This window comes from Geotrypetes seraphini, chromosome 5 (genome assembly GCF_902459505.1).
Source record: "Geotrypetes seraphini chromosome 5, aGeoSer1.1, whole genome shotgun sequence".
Classification (NCBI taxonomy): Eukaryota; Metazoa; Chordata; class Amphibia; order Gymnophiona; family Dermophiidae; genus Geotrypetes; species Geotrypetes seraphini.
Window position 1 is genome coordinate 25619902 of NC_047088.1, and position 27970 is coordinate 25647871.

Sequence of the window (27970 nt, forward strand, 5' to 3'; positions counted from 1 at the left end):
GTCCGTCGGAACCGGCTCCACGGCACGAAGCCGGAGCAAAGCCTGAGCTTCCTGAAGAAGAAGGGCAGTCTGAGTCAAGTTGGAAGGATACTCTCTTGGAGGGTGGTCCGGAGGGACCCGATGGAAATGAAGAGAGTATCCTTCCTTGATGATATGAAGGACCCAGAGGTCGGTTGTTATGGCCTCCCAGCGATGATAAAAATGATGGAGGCGCCCTCCGATGGGAAAAACAGGGGGAGGCAGAACGAGGTTGGTTATGCCCTCGACGAGACAGTCAAAAAGGCTGAGTGGTCTTAGGGACAGCAGGCGACTGAGACTTAGGCTGACCCTTCTGGGGAGGCTGACGCTTCGCCGGTTGCCTCGCAGGTGGAGTTTGTCTCGGCTGATAAACCCTCTGATAAATCAACGGCGGACGAGAAGGTCGAGACTGCTGAGGCTTAGGCTTCGGCCGAAGGATAGATTGGAAGGACTTTTCGTGGTCAGACAACTTCTTCGTGACAGTCTCGATGGATTCGTCAAAAAGATCCGCCCCAGCACACGGGACGTTCGCCAGGCGGTCCTGAAGATTCGGGTCCATATCAATGGTCCGCAACCAGGCCAACCGGCGCATCGCCACCGAGCAAGCCGCCGCTCGGGCTGAGAGCTCGAACACATCATAGGCAGATTGCATTAACTGAAGCCGAAGTTGGGACAGCGAAGCAACCACTTCCTCAAACTCAAACCTAGCCTGGGACTCGATGTATGGTGTGAACTTCCGAAGCACAGGTAGAAAAAAATTCCAAGTAGGCTGCAAAGTGGAAATTGTAATTCAGGACTCGAGACGCCATCATCGAATTCTGATAGATGCGTCGACCAAACTTATCCATGGTTCTGCCCTCGCGGCCCGGAGGCACTGAAGCATAGACCTGGCCAGGATGAGACCGCTTGAGCGAGGATTCGACCAGGAGGGACTGGTGAGAAAGCTGAAGACCCTCGAAGCCTTTATGATGCACCATGCGGTACCGCGCATCCAATTTACCAGGGACCGCAGGGATAGAGTAAGGAGACTCGAAGCATCGCATGAAGGTCTGGTCGAGGAGCTTGTGCAGGGGAAGCCGCAAGGACTCTGCCGGAGGACGAGGCAAGTGCATGGTATCGAGGTACTCCTTGGAATATCGAGACCCAGCATCGAGAGTAATGTCCATGTCATCTGCCATCTACCTGAAGAACGATGAAAAGGACAGTTGGTCCGCCGTCGCCGGTCTGCGAGACGGACTAGAAGAAGAAGAGGCTTCAGGCTCCAGAGAGGCCTGCGAGCAACAGGACGAGTAGAAAACCTCGGGGTCCTCGAACTCCGGACCCAGAGGAGGAGACCCAGTCGAAGCAGCATACCCCAACCGAGGCAATTTCTTCTGAGGCGAGACGGTCGAGTGCCGAGAGGAATGCTTCGAAGAATGTCTGGATCGATGCCTGGAAGGGGATCGAGCCCGTCTGTGAGAAACTGGGTCAGACGCCTCCAAGGAGCAGATCGGACTCGATGCCGTCGATCGCAGAGGCGGAAGAGTCGGTGCCTCCCTTGACGCCGCCCAGGCTTGATAGGTTCGGAAGAACTCGTCCTGCTTCCTGCTATGCCCAGGACTGGGTGGCCCCGAAGGTGGACGCCACACTGAGTCATGGGGCGGAGTAATCGGTTCCAAGGGAGGCAGGTCACTAAACGAGGCTTTCCTCGAGGGGATGGGCTCCAAGGGAGGCATATCACTAAGGGAGGCCCTCCTCGAGGGAATCGGTTCCAAAGGAGGCACAGCACTAACGGAGGACCTCCTCGAGGACCCGGACACCGCTTGCCGCTCCTCCTCGCCGAGCAACGAGGTCGTGCGGCGAGGAGGAGGAGGAGGGGGCGGTCCGCCCCTTAAAGCCGAAGCTGGGAGGTCACCCTGGATGGTGGCAATCAGTCGAGGCCCCATGGTCTGCATGAGCTCCACGAACTGAGCCTCCAGAAGGGACCGCAACGAAGCCGATATGGAGGGACCCGCACCAAAAGGGGGCCCTTCCCCATGGTCTCCGCGCTCCTTCGGTGCTGCGTGCTTCTGCTTGCCAGTCTTCGGCACCTTGAGCACCACTGGTGGAACTGAAGGGGTCAATACCTGCTCCGAGGAGACGGAGGAAGGCACCGGCGCCGAAGCCGGGGCCGAAACCGGTGTGAACGATGCCGGTTTCAGGAGGCCCGAAGCAGCCGGGGAGGCAGAGGGCTTCGCTGAAGGAGTCGAAGCACCCGTCGATGTCGATGTCGAAGCTGCAGGGTCCGATGAAGCTTCCATCTTGAACATGGACTCCCACAATAGACAGCGGCGCTTAAACGCTCTCACCGTCAGAGTGGAGCAAGGCCGGCACGATTTCGGGAAGTGATCCGGTCCAAGACACTGTAAGCAGCGTCGATGAGGGTCCGTGAGCGAAATCGCGCGCTGGCATTTGCTACACTTTTTGAAACCGGTAATCGGCCGGGACATAGGCCGGAAAAGCTCCGCCGCAAGGTCGAAGGCGTGGGGCCCCAGCCATGCGGCCGACCCGGTATCGGACGGAAAAATTTTTTTTTTTTTTTTTGAAAAAGAAATCAAACAAAGAAATAAATGCACAGGAGAGCCAAAAGAACTCAATCCGCGGCAAAATAGAAGGCAAAAAAAGAGATTCAATGGGTGCAAATTGAAGATAGACTTCTCAGCTCCGCGGAAGAAAAAGCACTGAGGAGACACACCCGGACCATCGGGCGGGAAGGCACTGGCGCATGCGTGGTGCGGGCATCTCGAAACTTCTGAGTTTCTTCAAGCAAGACATGCTTGCAAGATGTCCGTATCGGGGCTCTGTCGGATGACATCACCCACTAGTGAGAATACCTGCCTGCTTGTCCTGGGATAACCTTGCGGTACTCCAGATGGATTGCTCCAGGTATCGGAGAGATCGTAATTGAGACGTACTTGATAGGTACGGGACATGAGGAAGCCTCGGAACCAGTCCAACACCTCTTCCCTAATGCCAATTGCATCCAGGCATTGTAGCATCTTCCCATGGTCCACTAGGTCAAAGGCAGAACTCATATCAAATTGCATGATCGGGGCATTGAGGCACTTGCTGAACAAGAGACGCAGATTATCTATGATAGCCTCAATTACTGTCTCAGTACTGAACAAAGGTCTAAAACCGGATTGAGTTTCATGTAAGAGAGAGAACTGATCAAGATATTCCATCAGTTGGATATGATTTTTACATTACATGGAATGGATGCTATTGGTCTATAGTTGGTTACCAATGCTGATGATTCTTTATTATTTTTTGGAATTGGGGTTATTATTATGTGACCGTTATTAGTGAGGAACTTTTCATTTTTTAGGTTATGGGTTAAGTAATGCAGCAAAGATAGTTTAAAGTCTAATGGAGCCACTTTCATAATTTCCGGGGGACATGAGTCCAGAGCGTAGTAAGATTTAGAGTATTTGTCATATAGTTTGATATAATTATTCCATTCTGGATCGTGAAAGGAACTCCAGATCATGTCTGCTGGTATTTCATTTCCTTGTATGTTAGCTATTTGGTGATCATTAGTGTCATTTGTTGAACAGTTGTTTCTTAGGTTTTTAATTTTTGAATCAAAGTGCTGTGCTAAATCATTTGCTGAAGGTAGGTTAATATTGTGTAGGAGTTGAGTGTAGAGTGTGGTGTCAAATAAATTTGTAACTAAGTTGAACAGCTCTTTTGCATTGATTCCTTTTGAGCTAATGCTGGATAAGTTGATTTTAGAAGAGTAGAATGCTTTACATTTGTCTTTTATCAATTGTTTATAGATTTTTATGTTAGATCTCCAGTTGTTATGATCTGACGATTCTCCTGTTTTTTTCCAAGTTCTTTCTAGTCGTCTTACTAGTTGTTTCATTTTTAGAAGTTCAGGTTCCTGGGGCTTAGAGTTACCCTCAGATGACTTAAGACTTGCGTTTCTTAGGCTGTAGAGCACAGGTGTCAAAGTCGGTCCTCGAGGGCCAGAATCCAGTCGGGTTTTCAGGATTTCCCCAATGAATCTGCATGAGATCTATTTGCATGCACTGCTTTCAATGCAGATTCATTGGGGAAATCCAGAAAACCCGACTGGATTCCGGCCCTCGAGGAGGGACTTTGACACCCCTGCTGTAGAGGGTCCACTGTCTGGATGCCGGAAGGACCAGCCGAGTCAAGCCCCAAAAGCAATGGCAGCCACCCCACTGGGCTAGCTAAAAATGGAATCACCTGCTTCTGTGAGAGGAAAGCAGAGCTGGTAGCTAACGCAACACGTGGGGAAATATGCTCAAAAGCGCTAAATCTGTTCAACTTCATATGAGTTCACAATAGGAGACCCTGAGGACTCCATCCCAGCACGTTTCCTGGAAAAATTTGAGTTTTGAAGAAGCAGGCAGAAAATGAATAAAAGATCACTAAAAATTCAAGATGGCCATCGACACCAAATTTGCACCAAAAACACGCAAAAAACCCCCACACTTCTCGAAAATAAAAAACGGCGATTTTAGGATTTTTCAGGTGGGGGAAGACAGGGGAACACTTGAAACCACAGACAACCCCTTGAAATTAACTTTTGAAAATCACTGCGAGAGACTGTCAGCTCTAATGTAGTCACTGTTACCAGAGACACTGGGCTGTATCTGCTTCCAGCTCTGTTCAGTAGCCGGTTCAGAATTCACAATCACAATGATGGGGATGCTTTCTCAAAGCTGATCTATGGGCTGCCAGTCAGACTCCTCTGTCTGACTATGCCTCCACTCCTGCAGACCACCAGATGCGCACCAGGACAGGCGGAGGCATGAAAATGCAGCCAGGATGCTGTGGGACATCACTGAGCCTCCTAAGCACACCAAACAGTCTACACTCACCCTCCATTTAATGGACGGCGAGTCAACTTCAGGGACGGCCCTGAGCTCCAAGGAATCCTATGCAGACTGGCTAACAGGCCCCAAAAGGGATTGGCGCGTCAATTACAGGCCAAAGTCTATGAATTCACAAGCAGGCAAGGTCAAATCGCCTTGAATGCCAAAATACCCGTAAAGGGAACAAACTATGTTGAATTTAAACAAAAATGAGGAGAGCAGAACACACACAACTGCAGCCATGCATGCAGAAGGAAAGACTGCTAGAGGGCACTATACTGAGCTGTGAAGTACACTGGAGGGAAATAACCCTGTTGTCTAGAACAGGGGTGTCAAAGTCCCTCCTCAAGGGCCGCAATCCAGTCGGGTTTTTGGAATTTCCCCAATAAATATGCATGAGATCTATTTGCATGCACTGCTTTTATTGTATGCTAATAGATCTCGTGCATATTCATTGGGGAAATCCTGAAAACCCAACTGGATTAAAGCCCTCGAGGAGGGACTTTGACACCCCTGGTCTAGAATGCCTCACCTACCGCACTGGAAGACTTTTTATTAACAAGGTGACCTCAGGTAATAGTGAAAGGCAGTGATCAAAATGAACTCCTAATATTCCAAACTTCATTGGCTCCCAATAATCTCCAGAATCCATTTCAAATGTTCCTGCCTGGCTTTCAAGATCATTCACGGAATCCTGCCTCCTCTTATCCCACTGTCTTTCAACTCCTCCAGTCCCGACTCCTCCAGAACTGCCCAAAGGCTTAAACTAGCCTTCCCCTCTCCACGCGGCATCCACTATTCAGGCAAACTGGGAAAATCCCTTCTCTTCAAAATCACAGGTCTTTGGAACGACCTCACCACCCCGCTGCGGAACCTGAGCTCCCTTCAGTTATTCCGCAAACAACTGAAAACCTGGCTCTTCAGCAAATTGTAGCTCTATCCTTCCCCCCTTTCTCTCCCCCCTTCTACACATAAGTTCATGTAATCCTTTTTCTTCTTATCTACCCACTATTTTAAGTTCTTGTAAACCGTGTCGAGCTCCATTCTCATGGAGATGATGCGGTATATAAACTTAAGGTTTAGATTAGATTAGATTAGATTATTACTTTAGCAAGTGGATAATCTATCTTTGGTTAATACTTTAGTTTCACAATTCATATTAGGATGATTTAATTAACATAATTTAGTTTTATTTTTATTCATTTTAAGTTGATGATTCAACATCCAATTCTCTATCAACTTCATGCAATAATTTATTTTTAATTTAATATGATCTAACGAGCATGAAAAAGGAATGAGAACAGTAATATCATCTGCAGATATAAATGACAGGTAGGTGAAAGTGGGGAACCTTGGGGAACACCATAAGGAAGAGACCATTCTTTGGATAAAATTTTGGACATTTTTACTTTATAAGTTCTTTTTAAAAAAGTTATTGAACCAATTTAGAATATTTTTAGCATTGTCAGGTATTATTGCACTAGTACAGCTGAGCCATCTAGTCTGTTAGAATTTGGTTTTTCTTTTGTACCTTGTTGGTAGTTATTTACAACTTCATTACAATCTCAGACCTCTTCAGACAGAGGTTACAGCAGCTTGCAGGTCAATAACTAGCACTGGATATATTTGTAAAAACTATTTGCTGTGCTTATTAAATTAAAAAGTATAACTGCCTTAGTTTAATTTTAAATTTTAAAAAGAGAAATCTTGTATACTGAAAAATAGTTAATTCTGTGCCTTAAAAACAGCAGTTAAATGTTAAACAAAAACAGGCATTGATGTATATTTCAACTTTCTTTGAAAATTCCAGGTTGCAAGCATATCTGACTGTGCGCTATCCAGTAAGCCTGGGTGTCCAAACTCCATGGTGTGCAACTCAAAAGGTGGCATGGGGACTCTAAAAAGATGCAAGCAGTGCAATAGAATTCCAGGGATTCATACCCAATTGCATACCAAGATTTATACCAGGTTTCAACTGGTGCAAGTCCTCGCTCTCAAAGCTGGAAGCAGGAATCTCCATTATTCAATAAAGGACATTCATCCTTGAACACTCTAAAAAATAGCACCGAGTACTTATTTTTCTGTGCCATTTACTGAATCTAGTCCTATATTCTTAAGCTGACAAAAATTAATTTAGCCCCCCTTTTATAAAAACGCAGAAGTTAGTTTTTAGTGCAGGCTGGTGCACTAAATGATCTGCGCTGCTCCCAACGCTCATAGGAACACTATGAGTGTCAGCAGCAGCGTAGAGCATTTGCATTTTTGTGAAAAAAACAGGGGGGAAGTTAATAAAAAAAATTTTTTTAAATCACACTTTGCTCCCTTTCTTCTCTGACGTTTACACACAGCACAGTAATGGACTGCCCGCCCATATAACCTATGTAGAAAATTGAACATATGTTTATGTAGTACTATAAGAAACTGTAAACAGACCAATCCTTTTTAGATGAAAGCACCAATATTAAACTGACCTATTATAGAAGCATGCAATGATGCAGAAAGAAGCCTTACCTGCATGGCACTCTTGCCCATTTTAACAACCTCAAACAACATCATATTCTCTACTCCATTCTGTTGATGATGACCGTTCATCCAATTAGGTCCGCTGGGTTTTCCTATTCCATTTCCACTTTTCCCCTTTTCTCCAGGACCTTTTTTGCCCTTTTTACATGTCTATATTAAGAAAACAGACTTGTTTTTAATATATATTATACAAAATATTTACAGAGTTGATATCTTACACAGACTCACAAAACTCTACCTGGTCCTGTTCCCCTCGCCCCCCCTAAAACTGTGAAGACAATGTCTCTCTCCTTTTTATCTCTAACTGGAGGATACACAAAACCTACCGATCATGTCCCGGTCATCGTTAAACCGGTTTGACCAGTTTAGTGATTGATCGGATCAGATTCCCCAATGCAGAAACTGCCCACTGCGTGTTTTTCCCATCAATTGACCATTTAACGATCTGATTCAACTCATGCAAATTAGTAAAACCCCATTCAAAATAGCCAAGCGATTGATGCACAAACATCGCTTGACTATTTAACATCGGGTTTTACCAATTATAAAACCCAATTGCTCTAGACCTGTAAAATAAATACCCCATTTTTAAAAAAAAATTTCCCCACCACCGCCAACAGCTCTCCCCAATGACCATGGACAATCGCCCCCTCCCAACAAACATAGCGACCCCACCCCCCACCCTAAAACAAATGGCAGGAGGAATGCCTACTCCCTCCTGCCACGAAAGAATTCCCTCCCCCACACCCAAAAAAAAAAGGTAGGAGGGATGCCCACTCCCTCCTGCCATGAAGGCAAACACTCCCCCTTCAAGGACTCCCTGCCCTGTACCTTAAAATTTGGGAGCAAGAGATACTGAAAACACCTACTGCTCCTCCTCCTTCGACGAGGACATTGAGCCTTAGGCTCCTCCCTGGTGTATCATGTGATGCACGGGGAGGAGCCTAAGACCCTGTTTGGCTCACATGCCTCAGGCTCCTCCCTTGGGAGAGGCCTGAGGCATATGAGCCAATCAGGGACTTCTTTAGGCTCCTTCCTGTATCCCAGATACAAGGGGAAGGAGTCTAAGGCCCTGATCGGCGCAGTCAAGCCAACCAGGGCATTAGGCTCTTCCCCTTTCTATCTAGGATAAAAGGAGCCTAAGGAAGGCCCTGATTGGCTCAGACACCTCAGGCTCCTCCCTTCTCTCCCAAGGGAGGGGCCTGGGGCATCTGAGCCAATCAGGGCATCATGTGATACATGGGGAGAGGCATAAGGTCCAGTGTCATCATTGAAGGAGGAGGAGCAGGAGGTGTTTTCAGTACCTCCTGCTCCCAACTTTTAAGGTACAGGGCAGGGGGACCTGGAGGGGGAGTGGGCACCTTCTTGGCAGGAGGGAATGGGCAACCCTCTTGCCATTTTTGGGTGGGGTGAGGGAGTGGGCACCTTCGTGGCAGGAGGAATTGGGCAACCCTCCTGCCTTTTTTTCAGGCAGCCATCCCTCCTGCCATTTTGCAGCGGGTAGGTGGTGGATGGTGGCTCGGGGTGCTGGTGCAGGGTGGGAGGGCATGGTGCGGGGAGGGGCGGATTTTTTTTTTTTTTAATGGGACAGGTTGTGCGTGTTTAACTCGCATACAACATCCGTTCCATTTTAAAAAATACAGAAGCACTAACAATGACAGGAGGCTGTTTCCCCTGTTACTACTGTTAGGGCTCTGCGCATGTATCAATCACTCACTAAGCGATTGAATCGGTGGGTTTGTATGCAAATCATTTGCATGCAAACTTGATAGTGCATCGGATCGATGTGGGAGAATCAGTCAGAGAATTGCCAATAGCGATCGAGGCCTTGCATCTTGCCCCAAGTTCATTTCTTTCTCCACCACCCACCCTCTTTGAAGGTTTTGTGTTATTCCTTTGTTCTTTCTTATTCAGGCACATTCTACCTCCAGAACCTCTCAAGCATAGCTACTCTCAGCCTCACTGACCTTTCAACAGAACCTCTAGCTATTATCTTGAGCATATGTTTTTTCCTCGCTAGATACCAATTCTGGCCCACAAATTGAATTGTATAAATCAGGGGTGTCCAATGTCGGTCCTCGAGGGCCGCAGTCCAGTCGGATTTTCAGGATTTCCCCAATGAATATACATGAGGTCTATTTGCATGCACTGCTTTCATTGTATGCTAATAGATCTCATGCATATTCATTGGGGAAATCCTGAAAACCCGACTGGATTGCGGCCCTCGAGGACCGACATTGGACACCCCTGGTATAAATGGATGCTTTATGTGCCTATTTTCTTAAGATTAAATATTTTCTTATGAACTTAAGTACTTCACTGTCACTGCCTCAAACATTAACTGCAAGCCCTCTAAAGGGCTCTATCACGATACTTGAAAAGAAACTTACTTATCTTTCCAAACTCAAGCTCAAGGCTATCAAATCTAAATTACAAAAAGTACAATTGTTCTCACAAGGGCCTATTAAGAGTCACCACAGGTTTTCTCTTAAATCACTTTGCATTTTAAATTAAATGCCTTTTACATAAAGTAACTAAGCTTAATTCACATTGCATGCTAACTAAGGTTTTTCTTACACCAAACAATAGCAGAAAGCCCTGCCAAAGATATGCATTTTCCTCTAATTATGCTGAAAATATAGAGAAATTTCTAATCTTAAACACTTAGCATACATTTGTGGGAATTTTGGCTTACCGTTGTAGATTTCTTTTAACTTAGTTCTCTAGTCAATTTGGACAGCTAGGTTATGTTCTCCCTTTTTCGGCTGAGACCCACACACCAAGAACTTACTTTTCTAAAATTAAAGTGTTTGTATGTCTCTGATTCTGGGCACTCAATCTGTTAAACCATTTTCTTAGCAAAAAAAATAAAAAAAACTCTGACACACACCAAAAGCTTAATCTGGCCAAATACTTTGTTGAACAACAACTTTATCCGAGAGGAAATACCTAACACTCGTAGTTTGAAGAAAGCATGCACAAAGAAGTCAATATTCTCATTCTTTCTATTCATGAGTGTGAATAGCAGAGATGTAATACTACAACTGTACTGCAGTAAAGCTGAAGAAATAGAGCAACCTGAATCTTTCCTCCTTCAGATGACTTACTGTCTAGTGCAAAAACCTAGAAAAGTATGAAATGAGCACCAAGACTCAATTTAACTAGAGACAACTACAGATGGCTGTTTGGGAGAGTGTAGCTTGTTATAGGGATTAACTGTCTCAGGGCCAGATTCGCCAAAATTTGCATTAAATACCGATGGGGCACTGTCGCAGGCGTTCTTGTAGAGATTTCAAAAACGCAAGTCATTCTCAAAAAATCACTCATGCAAATGAGGTCAGTGGACCTAGCGAAGATTTGCTAAATTTGCATGTACCCTTCACTGGTGATAGCAATGGGCACATGCGCAGAATAAAGGCAAAAATAAATAACAAGAATAAAAAAAATTAAAGAGCGAAAAGCGTAGCTGGTTTTAAGAAAGGTTTGGACAAGTTCCTGGAGGAAAAGTCCATAGTCTGTTATTGAGAAAGACAAGGGGGATGCCACTGCTTGCCCTATATTGGTAGCATGGAATATTGCTACACCTTGGGTTTTGGCCAGGTACCACTGACCTGGATTGGCCACCATGAGAACAGGCTACTGGGCTTGATGGACCATTGGTCTGACCCGGTATGGCTATTCTTATGTTCTTAAGTACCATAAGTAGCCCTCTCCCGTTGCCAAGCAATCCCCCCCTCCCCCCCCCCCCCCCACACACACACATATACACACCGGGCAGTAGGAGAGATGCCCACTTTCTCTCTCGCCACCAACTGACATGCCCTTCCGGCAGCGGGAGAGATGCCCACAGTCTCCCGCCACCAACCCTCCTAGGCAGTGGGAGAAATGCCCATGTTCTCCCGCTACCAAAGCCTCTGAGGACTCCTGCCCGTTCCCCCTTACCTTTCTTTAGATGGCTGGCCGGAAGGATGCCTACTCCCTCCAGCCAACTGGCCCACCTCTTCAAAATAGGCCTTCCCCTCCCCAGGGAGGGCCTAAGACTCTGATTGGTCCAGGTTGTTTAAGGCCCTTCCTATGGGAGGGGCCTTATGCATCTGGCCTAATCAGAGCCTTAGGCCCCTCCCCAGATGTACCGGCGAGGAGTCTAAGGCTCTAATTGGCCCGGACACCTAAAGCCTCACCCAATGCATCTAGGGAGGGACTTGAGGCTCAGATTGTCCTGATGGTTTGAGAAAGAATTTGACAACTAAATACTTATCTCAATGTTGTCATTGCTAATTCATGTGTTGCCTGTTCACTGCCAATATATTGCCAATGTGGCCATCGTTTCATGGACATAACATTCGGTCCACTGCTTCAGCAGTGGACCGAATGTTATGTCCATGAAACGCTGGCCACGTTGGCAATATATTGGCAGTGAACAGGCAACACATGAATTAGCAATGACAACACTGAGATAAGTATTCAGTATTTAGTTGTCAAATTCTTTCTCAAACCATCAGAGAGATGTATCCATGAGGTTAAGAATAATTTGAAAAAAAGTTTTTAAAAAAGCCTAAAAAAGTATACATATATATTAAAAATAATTAAAGTGAACTAAATAAATCCTCAGGTTTTTGGGGCCAATGATTGGAGCAAGGAGCTGCTACGCTGAAGTTCCAGTCTGTGATAGGACTGCGCGTAGGCTCCTATTCTGAGGCCTTTTCCTGAGTAGCTAGAAGTGTAAGAGAATATATTTTGGATACATTCTTTCTGGAAGTGGTATAGGTTATCAGTTTTGTATAGTGTGTTTTGAACCACTTCGGGTGAATATATCTTGGAGGCTTTAGTAACTGCAGCATAAGCATGGCGGTAAGAGCAGGGGAAAAGGAAGGAGGCTTTTTTTTTTTTCGCGCGAACCGGCAGAAATTCAACCGGCGGTAAGGAGGGAGCGAGGGAGATGGCGGGGAACACGCAATCCTTGATTGCCTTACTGTGGGGACAAGTTCATTCACCGCTCCACGGGGCGGTGAATGGCTTTGTCCCCGTCCCGCAGAGGCCACTATTTTTTCTTCCCCGTTTCGGTGGGTTACCCGCGGCTAAATGCGGCTAGCCGCAGATAACCCGCCACCGTGTCATTCTCTAGTGCACATATTCCTATCACTGTTTGAAGATATTTTGAAGAAATAAAGGAAAAAGTCAAGAACATTGTGTTTCTCCACAGTTCGTTTTTTTTCTGGATTACTCCTTCTTCTGTGGAATATTGGGTCTTCTTGTTTTGTTCCTTTTGTCTCTAAAAGCCAACACCTCTCTTGGAGACCCTGGAAATGTTTAACAATCCACCGCATTACTCGTTTGAATACTGAACAGTGTCGGAGACTGCTAGAAAACTCGCAAAAGACCTTTTTGATAATCCGCTGCTAAAATGCATGCAGGCTAAACCGGCTGGAACTGATTTAGCGACTGAGTTAAATGCCAATTTTGTTTTGAGAATCTAGGCCTCTGAGGGATTTGTACTGGAAATGGAGAGATCAAAAGATATGAGAATGGGAGCTGATTGGGTAGGTGTCTGGTTGTTTGGTTATCAAAGAGAGATGGCTGGATGGATATCTGTTTAAGACCAGTAAGGATGAGGGGATTTAGACAGGAGGTTAACAATGACACATTAAGGGTCAAATTTACCATATATACTCAAATATAAACAGATTTTTGGGCCAAAAAAATGGCCCACAAATGGGGGGGGTCTTGGTTTATATTCAGGTCAGCGCTGACTCACCCCCTTCCCGAACCTGCTGCAGGCCTTTGCCAGGCATGCAGAAAGACCTGGTAGTCCAGTGGTGAACTGCAGCAGGAGCAACCTTCCTTCACTCCTGTCCGTGCAAAGTCACTACCTAATTGGCTGCTGCGAGTTCTCACAGGACCTCACGAACTCCCAGCAATTAGTTAGCTAGAGGTTGTTCACAGGCAGGAGTGAAGGAAGGTTGCTCCTGCCACGGTTCTAGCTGGACCACCAGGGACTTAACAGGTAAGCAGAGGGGGCAGGAGGGAGATGGAGAAATAGCACAGTTACTTACTGTAACAGGTGTTATCCATGGACAGCAGGCAGATATTCTCAACATATGGGTGACGTCATCCACAGAGCCCTGATGCGGACACAGCCTCACAAGCAGACTTGCTTGAAGGACTTTAGAAAGTTCACGAGTGTCTTCCCGCCCGAGGTAGGGCGCGCGTCTCCTCAGCTCAGATAGCTAGCTAAGAAGCCAACTAGGGGAGGTGGGTGGGTTGTGAGAATATCTGCCTGCTGTCCCTGAATAACACCTGTTACAGTAAGTAACTGTGCTTTATCCCAGGACAAGCAGGCAGCATATTCTCAACATATGGGTGACCTCCAAGCTAACCAGAATGGGATGGTGGAAGTGTTGGCAATTCAGGAGAATAAATTTTGTAATACTGCCTGACCAAAGTGGCCATCCCATCTGGAAAAAGAATCCAGACAATAATGAGAGATGAATGTATGAACCGAGGACCAAGTGGCAGATTTGTAGATCTAAGGAAAGCTACTGATGCTGCCATGGCTCTATCTTTATGGGCTGTGACTTGACCCTCTAGATGCAGTCCAGCCTGAGCATATTAGAAAGAGATGCAAGCCGCCAACCAGTTGGAGATGGTGCACTTGGAAACTGGATGTCCCAACTGGTTTGGATTAAAGGAGACAACAAATTGAGGAGAAGATCTCTGTGGTTTAGTCCTTTGCAAGTAGAAAGCCAAAGCACGCTTACAGACCAGAGTATGAAGAGCTGATTCTCCAGGATGAGAATGAGGCTTTGGACAAAACACTGGAAGAACAATGGATTGATTGAGATGAAATTCTGAAACCACTTTAGGCAAGAATTTAGGATGAGTACGGAGGACCACCTTGTCATGATGGAATACTGTGAAAGGTGGGTTTGCTACTAAAGCTTGTAGCTCACTGACTCTGCAAGCAGACGTGAGAGCAATGAGGAAGACCACTTTCCAAGTGAGATATTTTAGATGAGCCGAAGACATTGGTTCAAATGGAGGCTTCATCAACTGAGCAAGAACCACATTGAGATTCCAAACAACTGGAGGCAGTTTGAGAGGAGGTTTGACATTGAAAAGTCCTTTCATAAATCTGAAACCACAGGATGAGCAGATAGTGATTTCCCTTCTAGTGGCTGATGAAAAGCCACAATTGCACCAAGATGGACTCAAATGGATGTTGATTTGATGCCTGATTGAGATAAATGAAAACAGGTAAATCAGAACTGAATGAAGCCAAGAACTGAATGAAGCCAAGGAGGTAGATTGAGGCTCCTTGCGATGAATGGTACATCAAGCAGAAAACCTTAGTCCATTTCTGGTTGTAACATTGTCTAGTGGTCGGCTTCCTGGAAGCCTCTAAAATGTCCTTAACAGATTTGAAAGAACTGGAGAGTGGCAGCTACGTTGAGAGGTACCAAACTGTCAGGTGCAGAGACTGCAGGTTGGGATGAAGCAGAGACCCCTGATGGGAAAAACTGGTAGAAGTAGAGGCTCTCTGCTGCTGAGTTGAAGTAGAAAGGAGAACCAAGGTTGTCTGGGCCACCAAGAAGCTATTAGAATCACAGTGGCATGTTTGTGTTTGAATTTGACAAATGTCTTGAGAATGAGAGGAAATGCATACAGAAACTGATTCGTCCATTCCAGAAGAAAAGCAGGTACTCGACTCCGGATGATGATCAGGTCCTAACACTGTACACACCACTTGTGTGGGTCAGTGATGGAGATCACGCATTGACACCAGCTACACTTCTTGAACCATGTGACCGGCATGGGACTTGGAATAAAACACGGCTGTGGCAAAATCGAAGCCCGCAGACTGAGGATGCGGAGTATGCCCTGCTGTGACACGATTGAAAACACAAAAAAAATTTTTTTTTTTTAAACAAACGCGCAAACAACATGGTGACCCTGTAAGAAAATACACGAGCCGTGGCGAGAGATGGGAAGCATTTGAACTTTCGCGCAGAGCCTTGAAACGAGTGCTTCTCGGCTCCGTGGAAAACTTAGAACTGAGGAGACACATGTCCTACCTCAGGCAGGAAGGCAGTCGCGAACTTTCTAAAAGTTCTTCAAGCAAGTCTACTTGCGACGCTGTCCACATTAGGGCTCCGTAGATAAAATCACCCATATGTTGAAAATATGCTGCCTGCTTATCCTGGGATAAAACGGCTTTATTTATATACCCCTTCCTTCACTCAGCTGGCGCCTAAGTATTTAAGTTGATGCCTGCATCAACGCCCAGTTTACCCAGCTGGCTTCTGGAGAGTTATATCCTGAAAATTCCAACCCAGTTAGAATTTTTCTACCTTTTTCTACCCCTACTGTTCATTCACAACCCTTTTCTGGCCATTGCCTTTCATATTTTTCCAGAGCACAGTTTCTGCCACAGCACTGATTTCCAATGCTTCACCTCAAACTAATATGTATATCTGTTGCCCTCCCAGTATTTTCTCAGGTTTCCACTCAGCAAACTATCCTCCCCTCCAGCTTCATTTTATGATTGCTAGTCTAGAAATTCATTTTCTACAGTGAATTTCACTTTTCTGTAATCTACAAAAGGCAAACATTGTAATATTTTTATGATATATCTCTATTCCTTCTATCCTCCTATAAGCATAATTTCAATGTATTAAGCCTTTCCTTGCATAATTCAATTTGCAGGTCCTTCATCATTTTAGCAGTTCTTTTCTAAATTGGTTCTCTATTCTTGATGTCTTGGGGAAAAAAAAAGGCAGCCTTCATAAATTTATTTAGTACTATGTTAGGAGGTAGGGTCCTAACTAGTGATAAAATACAACAGTATACTGTTGACACCACATCCTATGACTCAATATTAAAGCAAGATCACTTACTATTGTAAAAAGTTGAACCTTTTTTTCTTTGACATATGACATCATAAACCCAACATAAGATGAAATTTTGAGGAAAAAAAACCAACCCCCCCAAATTAATCTGCCCAGGCTGTCACCCTGATACTTTCTGTGCCATGTTATGTGCTGGAAGCTGTAAAAGCCTACAGAGAGATCCTCAGTCTCAAAAAGCCTGGAACCTGCACTGCCTGTTTCTTCTGACTGTCTCTCAGGCCCAACGCACCAGCCGGAAACATGCACCCCTCCCTGAACCTGCGCATGCTAAAGGGTGGAGGAACACAGTTGGCCCCGATCTCAGATAAACAACCAAGGAACCACGTAGCCTGCACTCAAACCCACTAGCGGACAAACCTGGGGTGCACTGTGCTCTGCAGGGAATGGTCCCTGCCTTCTCATTTAGGTATATCTTATGTTCTTTTTTTTTTACATTAGGAGCTCCAGGTGGGGACTGCCTTTATGTCAACCTCTTTTACAAGGTGTCCTGAGTGTTTGTCCCATCCTCAGTGCTGATAGGTACAGAGGAGCTTATCCTACTGAAAAAAACAGCTGAGATCTCTTGAAAGAAAATGGAGACAACAAAAACTCCTACAAATCTGAAATACTACAAAGAACAAGTATCCTTCTATAAAGCTAAAATCAACCAATCTAAGAAAAATTACTACTCATCCCATTTATCGAAAGCAAATAAACCAACAATTTTTTACTCCATTTTAAAATCTATTTCCACAAATTCTCCAAATCAAGACAATTACAACGACCCAGGAACTCACAGAATATTTTCATGAAAAAATTGACAATATTCGAAAACAATTCTGTCATACGTCGATTCCGGATTCCCCAAGTGTTCTATCTGATCAGCACTTACCCATCGCAAGATATTCTTCTGTCAATCTTCTGTCCCTGTGCGTGGTGAGGGCAATCACGAAGTTTCTAAAAACTTAAAAGTGATACTACACTTTTAATGCTGTCCGTACCGGGGATCCATGGATGACATCACCCACATGTGAGAATATGCTGAACCACATGCCTAAATAATACATTGCCTTGACATGTACAAAATAAATGCTGAATTGATTGAGTACATTAACTTTACCAGGAAAATGTGGCAAACCACACTCCATAAAAAGTGAAAGTGTGTCATTCCTAATAATCAGGTTCAAGAAAGGAATATTTCAGAGAGACTACTGCCACTCTTCTACAGCACTTAATCCTTTAAATCTACTTTTTGATTTGTTTTAGATTTAGATCTAATCCTAGACCATGCAAAAAACCCAGAGGTAATAACTACTGTTGTTAGATGATTTTAAGCTTTACAGTTCCTGTGTTCAACATTTGGCAGAACAGGTCTGCTTAGTAAAAAGCTTTTAAGATAACATCAGATGACTTCTGACCTGGATAAATGTGCTAAGGCAACTTTCCTAGGAAAGAAATAAAACAAACATCTCACTAATGATTGTACCCATCAAGAAACTTGAATTGGAAGGGATATATAGACATCTAGCAGATAAGGAGCAACAATCCACCAAAAGGTACAGAGAGAAATAACTAGCAAAAACAACAACAAGAGATTAATTTTAAATACAGTCAAACCTTGGTTTGCGAGTGTTTTGCAAGACGAGCAAAACACTCAAGCAAACCGTGCCTCGCAAACCGAGCATTGACTTGATTTGCAAGCCCCCCTCCCTGAGAACCGGCATCACCTGCCCACCCCAAAATAAGCCCTAACCCTAATCTGGCACCAGCATGCAGCACCAACCCACAGGATGTGCTGGAAGATCCTGCCTCTTGCCTGGGCTGGGCCTTGTGCATCTGCGTATGCTCAAAGTCTTCTGGCTCTCGCTCTCTCCGAGATTCTCAAGAAGAGTGGGAGCAAGAAGGCCTTGAGCAGGTACAGATGCTCAAGGCCCAGCCCAGGCAAGAGGCAGGATCTTCAGGCATCAGCACTGGCACGTCCTGTGGATTGGTGCTGCGTGCTGGTGCCAAATCAGAGTAAGGACTTGTGTTTGGGCGGGCGATGCCGGTTCGCGGAGGAGGAAGTGTTCGCAAGCGGGGGGAGGGGGGCCATGCCAGTTCTTGGGGAGGGGGTTGGAAAAGCGCCAGTGGCATCGGGGGTGAGGGGGTCTTTTGGGATGTGATGAGGTGGAGCAGCGCCAGTGGCTTTGGGAGGGGGGAGAACTAATCAAGCAGTTTCCCTTACTTCCTATGGGGAAACTCGCTTTGATATATGAGCACTTTGGTTTACGAGCATGCTTCTGGAACGAATTATGCTCGTAAACCAAGGTCCACTGTATTTGGAAAGATGCAAGGTAACATTGTAACAGTTTCCAATGAATAAAATATCACAGTACAATAAAAGCAATAGAATCATAACTGTAAGAAATGTAGAAATTGAGGTGATAACCTGGAACATCCACATCCCAACCAATAAAAAACTAGAAACAAGAAAATCAAACATAGTTGTAAAATGGGTGGGGGGGGGACACAATGGCATTAATCATAAAAGTGTCAGTCTCTAATGATTACCCTGAATTGCATGGAGACAGAAAGATCCTCAAGTACAAAGAAAATCTATTCCATCATTTTATGTCCCACAGTCTGCTATTAAAGACAGACATGGGGATCAGTGGCATGGAATGCTGCTACTATTTAGGTTTCTAGAGAACAAAAAGGGTAATAGGATGATTATAGAGTCTATATATTGGATTCAGCGCTGATTGTGACTGGTTCCACTATAAGATAAGTGTTTTCTTCCTTATTATTGTTATGGTGATATTCAAGAAACCAGCTACGTAAGAAATCAGCGATTTGATTAAAATCAATTGATAAAACACACAGATTTAATAATACAGATTATGTTTTAACAACACAAGATAGCACACACAATTAATTTATAAGATAGGATGGGAGAAGTAAGAATATATGATTAAACAAATGGATCATAGGATGTGGACCTGGAATGGTATTTAATCATTGGAGGGTACCTATGATCTGAGTTCCTAAATCTTGATATGCTTATCTCCCTTAGCAACATCTGGTGTTTAAAGAGATCTTTACAGAAAAATCAAAATATAGTAGGATAAAAAATCTTTTTGGGATGACAAGATGAAGTTAAGAAAATAGAAATTGTTTGGGGCAATTATTAATTTTTTTTGAAATAAGAGATTATGATACCTCTATAACAGTGGTCTCAAACTCAAACCCTTTGCAGGGTCACATTTTGGATTTGTAGGTACTTGGAGGGCCTCAGAAAAAAAAGTTAATGTCTTATTAAAGAAATGACAATTTTGCATGAGGTAAAACTCTTTATAGGTTTATAAATCTTTCCTTCTGGCTAAGTCTTGCGGGATCTTCTAGAAGTAGGGAGATCCTGGATTCTCTACAAGAAGAACTGTTCCAGCAGTTGGTAATGGAACCCACGCAGGAAGGGGTCATACTGGACTTAGTGCTTACAAACAGGGCAAGTGTGTCTGATGTTACAGTGGGTGATCATCTGGCATCCAGTGATCACTGCATGGTACAGTTCAATATTAAGATGGCTATAGAGAGGACTCATTCAAAAGCAAAGGTTCTAGACTTTTTTTTAAAAAATAACTTTGTTCTGATGGGGGATTACATCAAGGAATTGTCTGGATGGGAACGTCTGGAAGGAATAGAAATACAATGGAAGTAATTGTAAGAGCAACAAATCTTTTTGTGAGGCAAGTAAGTAAGAGGAAAAGAAAGCTGCTTTGGCTCTCAAAAGTAGTAGCTGAGAAAGTAAGGAATAAGATGTTAGCTTTCATAAATTACAAAAGATCGCAGAAAGAGGAAGACAGGCAAAAATATCTGGAAAAGTTAAGAGAGGCTGGTCGTATAGTCAGGAAAGCAAAGATGCAAATGGAAGAAAAAATAGCTGACATGGTAAAACAGGGAGACAAGACATTTTTTCGATATATTAGTGATAGGAAGAAGTTCAAAAGTGGCATTGTGAGACTCAAAGGTGAAGGGGAGAAATATGTAGAAGCTGATAAAAAGGGTGAATTGCTTAACAGATATTTCTGCTCTGTGTTCACGGTTGAAGCGCAGGAAGCAGGACCGCAGAAAACAAACATGAATAGGAATGGAGGAGTGGTACACCCTGATCGATTTTCAGAGGGTTGTATTCGTGAGGAGCTAGATAAAATAAAGCTAGACAAAGTGATGGGGCCAGATAGTGTACATCCAAGGATGCTGAAGGAACTTAGGGAAGTTCTGATAGCTCTGCTGACTGACCTTTTCCACGAGTCTCTAGAGTCGGGAGTGGTACCGGAGGACTAGAGAAGGGCGGATGTGGTCCCTCTCCACAAAAGTGGAAGTAAGGAAGAAGTAGGGAATTACAGGCCGGTAAGTCTGACTTCTGTGGTAAGCAAATTAATGGAAACACTTATAAAACAGAGAATGGTGAAGTTTCTGGAACCCTGTGGATTACAGGACCTGGAGCAACATGGATTCACTAGAGGTAGGTCTTGTCAGACAAATCTGATCAATTTCTCTGACTGGGTGACCAGAGAATTGGATAGAGGGAGTGTGCTAGATGTGGTGTATTTAGATTTTGGCAAAGCCTTTGGCAGTGTTCCACAAAGACGTTTAATAAATAAACTGAGTGCCCTTGGGTGAGTCCCAAAGTGATGGGCTGGGTCAAAAACTGGTTGATTGGAAGGTGACCGAGATCACTCTGAGGAAAGCAGTGTGCCTCAAGGTTTTGTTCTTGGACCTGCTCTTTTAAATATTTTTATAAACAATATTGCTGCAGGGTTGTCAGGTAAGATTTATCTCTTTGCTGATGATACAAAAATCTGCAATAGAGTAAACACCTAGGATGGTGTGAATAACATGAAGACAGACCTGGCGAAGCTTGAAGAATGGTTTGAAATTTGGCAGCTAAAATTTAATGCTAAGAAATGCAAGGTCATGCATTTGGGCTGCAAAAACCCAAGGAAACGGTACAATTTAGGGGGTGAAGAACTTATGTGCACGACAGAAGAGCGGGACTTGAGTGTGATTGTATGTGATGATCTTAAGGTAGCGGCGAAAGCTAGAAGGATGCTAGGGTGCATAGAGAGAGGTATGGCCAATAGGAAAAAGGAGGTATTGATGTCCCTGTACAAGACTCTGGTGAGACCTCATTTAGAATACTGTGTACAATTCTGGAGACCGTACCTCCAAAAACATATAAAAAGTATGGAGTCGGTCCAAAGGAAGGCTACTAAAATGGTGTATGGTCTTTGTCATAAGGCGTATGGAGACAGACTTAAAGATCTCAATATGGATCTTTGGAGGAAAGGCCGGAAAGGGGAAAAATAATAGAGATGTTTAAATACCTACATGATGGAAATACGCATGAGTCAAGTCTCTTTCATTTGAAAGGAAGCTCTGGAATGAGAGGGCATAGGATGAAGTTAAGAGGTGATAGGCTCAGGAGTAATCTAAAGAAATACTTTTTCTTTCAGAAAGGCTGATAGATACGTGGAACAGTCTCCTGGTAGGGGTGGTGAAGACACAGACTGTGTCTGATTTCAAGAAAGCCTGGGATAGGCACATGGGATCTCTTGGAGAGAAGAAAAGATAGTGGTTGCTGTGGATGGGCAGACTGGATGGGCCATTTGGCCTTTATTTACCATCATGTTTCTATGTAGCCAATTTGCAGTGTTTAACATGGAAGCTATCTCCCTTGCTGCTGAAGTCCTGTATCCTGAAATATATTTTTTTTAACTATCTTTATTGAATTTCAAGGGAACATACAACACCGTAAACAGAAAATCTAGCAAAAGACCACCTGGTCAGCAAGCATAATACAAACTGAAACAGTTCAACAACAAATTGGTCCCAACAACATAGTATGTTCACCTGTACCAAGAAAAACCTCCTCCCAACCCTTAAACTAACCCTCCCAATCCCCACCCCCCCATGCCAGGTGGGTGTACAGAAGCAGAAAATGGCTGTGGAAAGAAAGAAACTGCACCAATCACATGTTCAAAGGACAACTCCGGGCCACATGAGTTAAAGGTAGACCAAAAATGTTCCCATATCAAGGTAAATCACTGACCCAACTTAGAGTCTATGTCTTTTATTGATCTGCAAGTTATTTTTAACAAAATAGCTACATGTTTTACAGATCTTGCTCCCCCTACTCTCCCCCCCAACACACACACACACACTTAGTGAAACCAAAACTATATTGGGATAGAGAGGAAAACTATGTAAATCTTATGTCATGTCAGAAAGCAGAATTTTATTATTTCATTCACAAACACACATTCAAGGCAAGTTCTTGGTGTGCTGGCCTCAGCCTGAAAGGAAAGAACATATTACCTCATAACTCTAAACAGCTGGGTTATCAGTGCAACCTTATTGTGAAATTTTGGGAGAATTCTGTTTTAAAGGGTTCCAACGGGCACCATACATCTTACACTAAAAGTGCCATGTACAACTATGAGCAATACATAAGAACAATATTTTTATTTTATGCAATACTAAAATGTTCTCCAGCTCTACTATATAGAACCACACTTCAAAGCTGCATTCAAATGCAAACATTAAATTTTGTTTGAATGTTCAAATTTGTCATATAAACAGGAAAAATGAAGAGATATCTGACAACAGTTAAATCTCATGAAAGACAAGTCAAGATTCTGTTCTAAATGTGTCATATTTCAAAGTAAAACACGCAGTCAAGCAAACCTGGATATATGCATTTCAGATATTCTACAACTATAATGTAGTAGTCAGTCTCGTATGCCAAAGAAGTTATAGAAGATATGTTTGTTGCGAAATTCACTTTCAGAGATTTCAGGTAGTCTTACATACTTTTCCTTTGGTTGGTTTCTGATTTTTCCCTTCAATATCATCAAAGTCTGTATCAGATGAAAAATGTGTTTCTGATTCTCTGTAAAGACAGAAAATAAAGAATTAAAAGCCTGCATTAGCAGCAAAATTAAGACTCACCTGCATCACTTGCTGTTTATGATGAAAAGCTCCATTTTTTGTTGTTTTTAACAAATAGTGCCTTAGATTCTTGGATATTCAAACTAATGCAACCTTCATCTAGTTTTTCCTAGAATAGTCAAAACTGGTCTAACCAGGGTGGGCAACCTGTGGCCCTTGAGCCAAATACAGCTCTCCATTGACTTTTTTATGAAGCTCACAAGACCATGGTAAGTTTAAAAAGAAAGTGTCATTAAGCAGATTTTGGCCAGTTTAAATACTGCATTTCACAAGTATTTTCAGAACAACCACTCTAGCATTTTGTTTCCATCATTTTTAGTTCATATTTATTTATTTATCAATCACAGGTCTATATATATATATAGTCCACTAGGGGTAGTACTGGCATTCATAGGCCCTCTGTGTATAAAGATTGCACACTACTGCTGTCCGATTTATTTTGGCTGAATTGATTTAAATCAATTTGTTAAAAAAAAAAAAAAAAAAAAATCTGACTCACCAATTCAGACACTATGGGTGGGAGCGGGACAGAGCATAAGGGGATGCTCCCATGGTCAGCGTCCAAACTTCTTCACCTTTCCGATGGCAGCAGCCTTCACCCATCATTGGGTCTTCCTCTCTGCTGGGTCCTGCCTTCGTGGAAACAGGAAGTAGACTGGACCAGCAGAGAGGAATGCCATTTCCCCCACCTGGCACCTCCAATCCTCTGTTACATTGGCAGCACTGTCAGTCATTCAGGCACCCACTGAGAGCCAGCTTTTCAAGACTCTCTGCCACATCTACAGTCTGCCCGACTTTCACTCACCCACTGTCCTGGGCTGCCAGCAGCTTTCCTCTCACTCTCCCCTCCTGCTCCCCGTGGTCCAATGGTGCTACCATGCCTCAATTGCTATCAGAAGAGACACTGCAGCAATTGAAAGGAACTGTACCAGGGCCTCAGCCTCCCTCAATGCGTCCTGCCCACACAGAACAGGAAGTTGAAATCAGAGGAGGCAGGACATGTCATAGGAAAGATGGAAGCCCCGGGTCAGCTTCTTTCAATCACTGCAGTGTCCCTGCTGGTGGCGACTGAGGCATGGTAGCAACATTGGACCACGGGGAGCTAGAAGGAGGGACAGGGGAGAAATACTGGACCTGCAGGGTAATCATGGAAGGGAGGGAGGGGTAAGGAAGAAAGCCGTCCAATTGGAGGAGAGAGAGAGAGATGACCACATGGAGTGATGGGGGGCTGGAGGAAAGGGAGAGACACACTGGAGCTTCAGGGGAAGGGAGAGAGGGTGCTGGACTCTTGGGAGGGGCTGTTGAACCTGCAGGGAGGAAAGGGAAGGTACACAGAAGGAAGATGGATGATGAGCATGGAGAAAGAAGGACATGTCAAATGGACAGTAGACCCTGGCTAATGAATTAACAGAAAACAAACAGAAATCAGAGCATGGGCATGTGTGGCGCAGTGATTAAAGCTACAACCTCAGCACCCTGGAGTTGTGGGTTCAAACTCATGCTGCTCCTTGTGACCCTGGGCAAGTCACTTAATCCTCAGGAACATTAGGTAGATTGTGAGCCTGCCGGGACAGACAGGGAAAAATGCTTGAGTACCTGAATAAATTAATGTAAACTGTTCTAAGCTCCCTTGGGAGAACGGTATAGAAAATTGAATGGATGGATAAATAAATAAATAAATGATTTGAATAATTAAATGACCAAACGACAAAAGGTAGGTACGTTAGATAGATTGTAAGCTCCCCAGGACAGATAAAGAAAATGTTTGAGTACCCTATTGTAAACCACTTAGATAATCTTGATAGGCAGTATATAAATACCGAAAATAAATAAAAAGCTCCGTTACTTACCTGCAACAGGTGTTATCCAGGGACAGCAGGCAGATATTCTCACATAAATTTAAATTTAAAGTCCATAAATCGAGGATCTATATTCAAAATGAGACCACCCCTTTAGTTCGTCATTGGAAACTGTTAAGACATACCATTCAAGACTTAAAATTGAGAGTAATTGATTCTGTAAATATTGGGTGGGAGGATGGTAACACTGAACGGACTTTAAATTTAAAAGAGTTACGCTGGATGTTTGAACTTAACAGTATGCAACCTTCAGGGTTAAATGAGACCAGCGACTGGATGTCATTAGCTGAGTGAGTCTCCTCCTTTGCTGTATGTTATCATTCTTAAGAGGAGTTGTTTCTCCACATTGGGGGTGTATTTTGTATTCTGTTATTCTTAAGTTTACTCCTTTTAAAAAAAACATTTTTAAATTTCTGAAGTTCCGGAGCTGGATTAGTTTGATTGGGTAGCCTATGGATGACGTCAGTGGGGGCTATATCATGCATGAAGGAAACGCTGCGGCTATCTTTAAGTCACTGGCTGGGCGCTTGAATAGTGAAGTTGTGGAATGAATGTAGTTGGTAAGATACTTTCATTGTTTTAATGTATTTTAGTGTTCCCCTTGTGTAAGTATTTGCTATGTTATGTTTGTTACAATTTATGGCACTTTCCCCATCCTGATGAAGAAGCGAAACGCGTTGGTGGGGTTCAGTGTAACAGCGACAGTATACAAGCTAAGTAGTTTTCACTACTATGGGAACTGAATAGAATTGAAATGAATTGAATTGATAAATGCAAAGCAACTAAGGATCATGAATCATGAAGAATAATTATATGAAATCATAAGGAATTGCCAGTAAATGAAATGGTAGAAAATCGAAAAGTACTTAATTTAAATTTTTTTTAAATTCTAAAAAGAAAATACACGATTGGATGAGCCAGTGATGAGTGCTGCCACACTGTACTATGTTAGACAGGGTGTCATTCTGAGATTCCTCATATTTTTTATATAAAAAAAATTTGTGGATGCAGCATGATATATATTTGATAATTGAATATCTGACTAAATTCTTATTATCAGAGTTTGCCAATTCTGTAAGTGATTATCCCAGGACAAGCAGGCAGCATATTCTCATAGATGGGACTCCCTAGCTACTTCAAGAGGGATGGAGGGAAATTGGCATCTAAACAGAGAATACATTTTGTAGAATGCTTGGATAGAAATATAGTAACACTAGTCTTATAGCCCATTACATTAACGGGTGCTAGAATATGTGTGTGTGTGTCTGTCTGTATTTCTTTCTCTTTCTCTCTCTCTCTCTCTCTCTCCCCTTAGCCGCTTTCTGTCTTTCTTTTTTTCTGTTCTAACAAATTGTCCGATTTGACTTGCACTGTAACCCAGTGGCAATCTGTTCCTTTCTTGGACATTTCCTCACCCACCTTAATCTGCCAGCCCCGAGTCCCTGTGTAGAACATCACCATAAATCAGCAGCACCATCATCACACAACTCTCCTTATCCCAATCAGCCAATCCGAGGCTCACCCTATACATCGCTACAGCTAATCGGAGAACGGGGTAAAAAGCAATTCCCCTCGCGCGTCTCGATTCCTTTGTTTTCATCTGGGCGATGCCAGCCAGAGAACTCCGCCCAGTTAGAGACTAGGGGGGGAAGCGCCTGGCGCAGACTACGGGCCAATCAGATAAAAGACTTCTGAACAGTAGCGGGCCGGTGAGCCAATCGGAAGAGGGAGGCGGGGCGGAGGGCAGTCGCTGGAGTCGGTGGCCACTCGTGAGCACTTCTGTTTGAATTCACGGTGATCGCTGCTGTACCCGGGGGAGGGGTGGGGGAGATGATGTCGTCCCTGCTGCGCCCTTTCTCCGTGACTAAGGGACCTTGTGAGCTGGCTCGGGCGGGGCTGTCTTCTAGGTCCTTGGCAGCCGCTGCCCCCGGTGGCAGGGACAAGCCCACCCACCCTGGGAAAGCCATCCTGGCTGATAAGGAAAGGGATCATCCTCAGTGGGGTTGGTTAGGGGTTCACCCCCCTCTCCCCAATTCCGATCTAGGACTGGCTGTGCATGAATCAGTAGTTCTGGAGTAATAACCGCGAATGCGCACTCTTGCCGGCACATCCCGACAGATCAGGGAACACGCGATGCGAGTGCGCACGTGCGCTTAGCGTTTTATTATTATAGATAGTAGATGACGGCAGATAAAGACTAAGTGAAGTGCTATCAAGCCGCCTCACTCTGCTGCCAGAGACTGCTGAAATTCAAATCTCCTACTAGTACTACTAGTAAAAAAATTTATAGCGCTACCAGACGAATGCAGCACTGCACAGAGCAGAAAGAAGAATAAAACAGGCAAACCTGCATATCCTCAGCAGACTGCACCCAGAAGAATAAAACAGGCAATCCTATATATCCTCACCAGACAGGAACCCTGGGAAGGAGGAGGAAATACTCGCACTAATAACAGAGTACTCTCCTGCCACTGTCCACACTCTGCGGCAATTCTCCTTCTGCTGACCCAGTCCAGAAACAAGCTGAAACTGGACTGGAAAGCACAGTTACTTACCGTAACAGGTGTTATCCAGGGACAGCAGGCAGATATTCTTAACGCATGGGTGACGTCACCGACGGAGCCCCGGTACGGACACTTTTAACTAGAAAGTTCTAGTTGGCCGCACCGCGCATGCGCGAGTGCCTTCCCGCCCGACGGAGGAGTGCGTGGTCCCCAGTTAAGATAAGCCAGCTAAGAAGCCAACCCGGGGAGGTGGGTGGGACGTAAGAATATCTGCCTGCTGTCCCTGGATAACACCTGTTACGGTAAGTAATTGTGCTTTATCCCAG

The 27970-nt window shown here is 44.2% G+C and overlaps 1 protein-coding gene across 1 annotated transcript in view; it reads right to left on the minus strand.

Annotated features, from left to right (window-relative positions):
- The window catches only part of STAG2 (stromal antigen 2), a 613131-nt gene that overhangs the window by 477251 nt on the left and 107910 nt on the right, over window positions 1-27970 (minus strand). Inside the window, 2 exon segments of the mRNA XM_033944545.1 lie at window positions 7395-7556; window positions 23144-23222. Coding sequence (XP_033800436.1) covers window positions 7395-7556; window positions 23144-23222 — 241 coding nt within the window.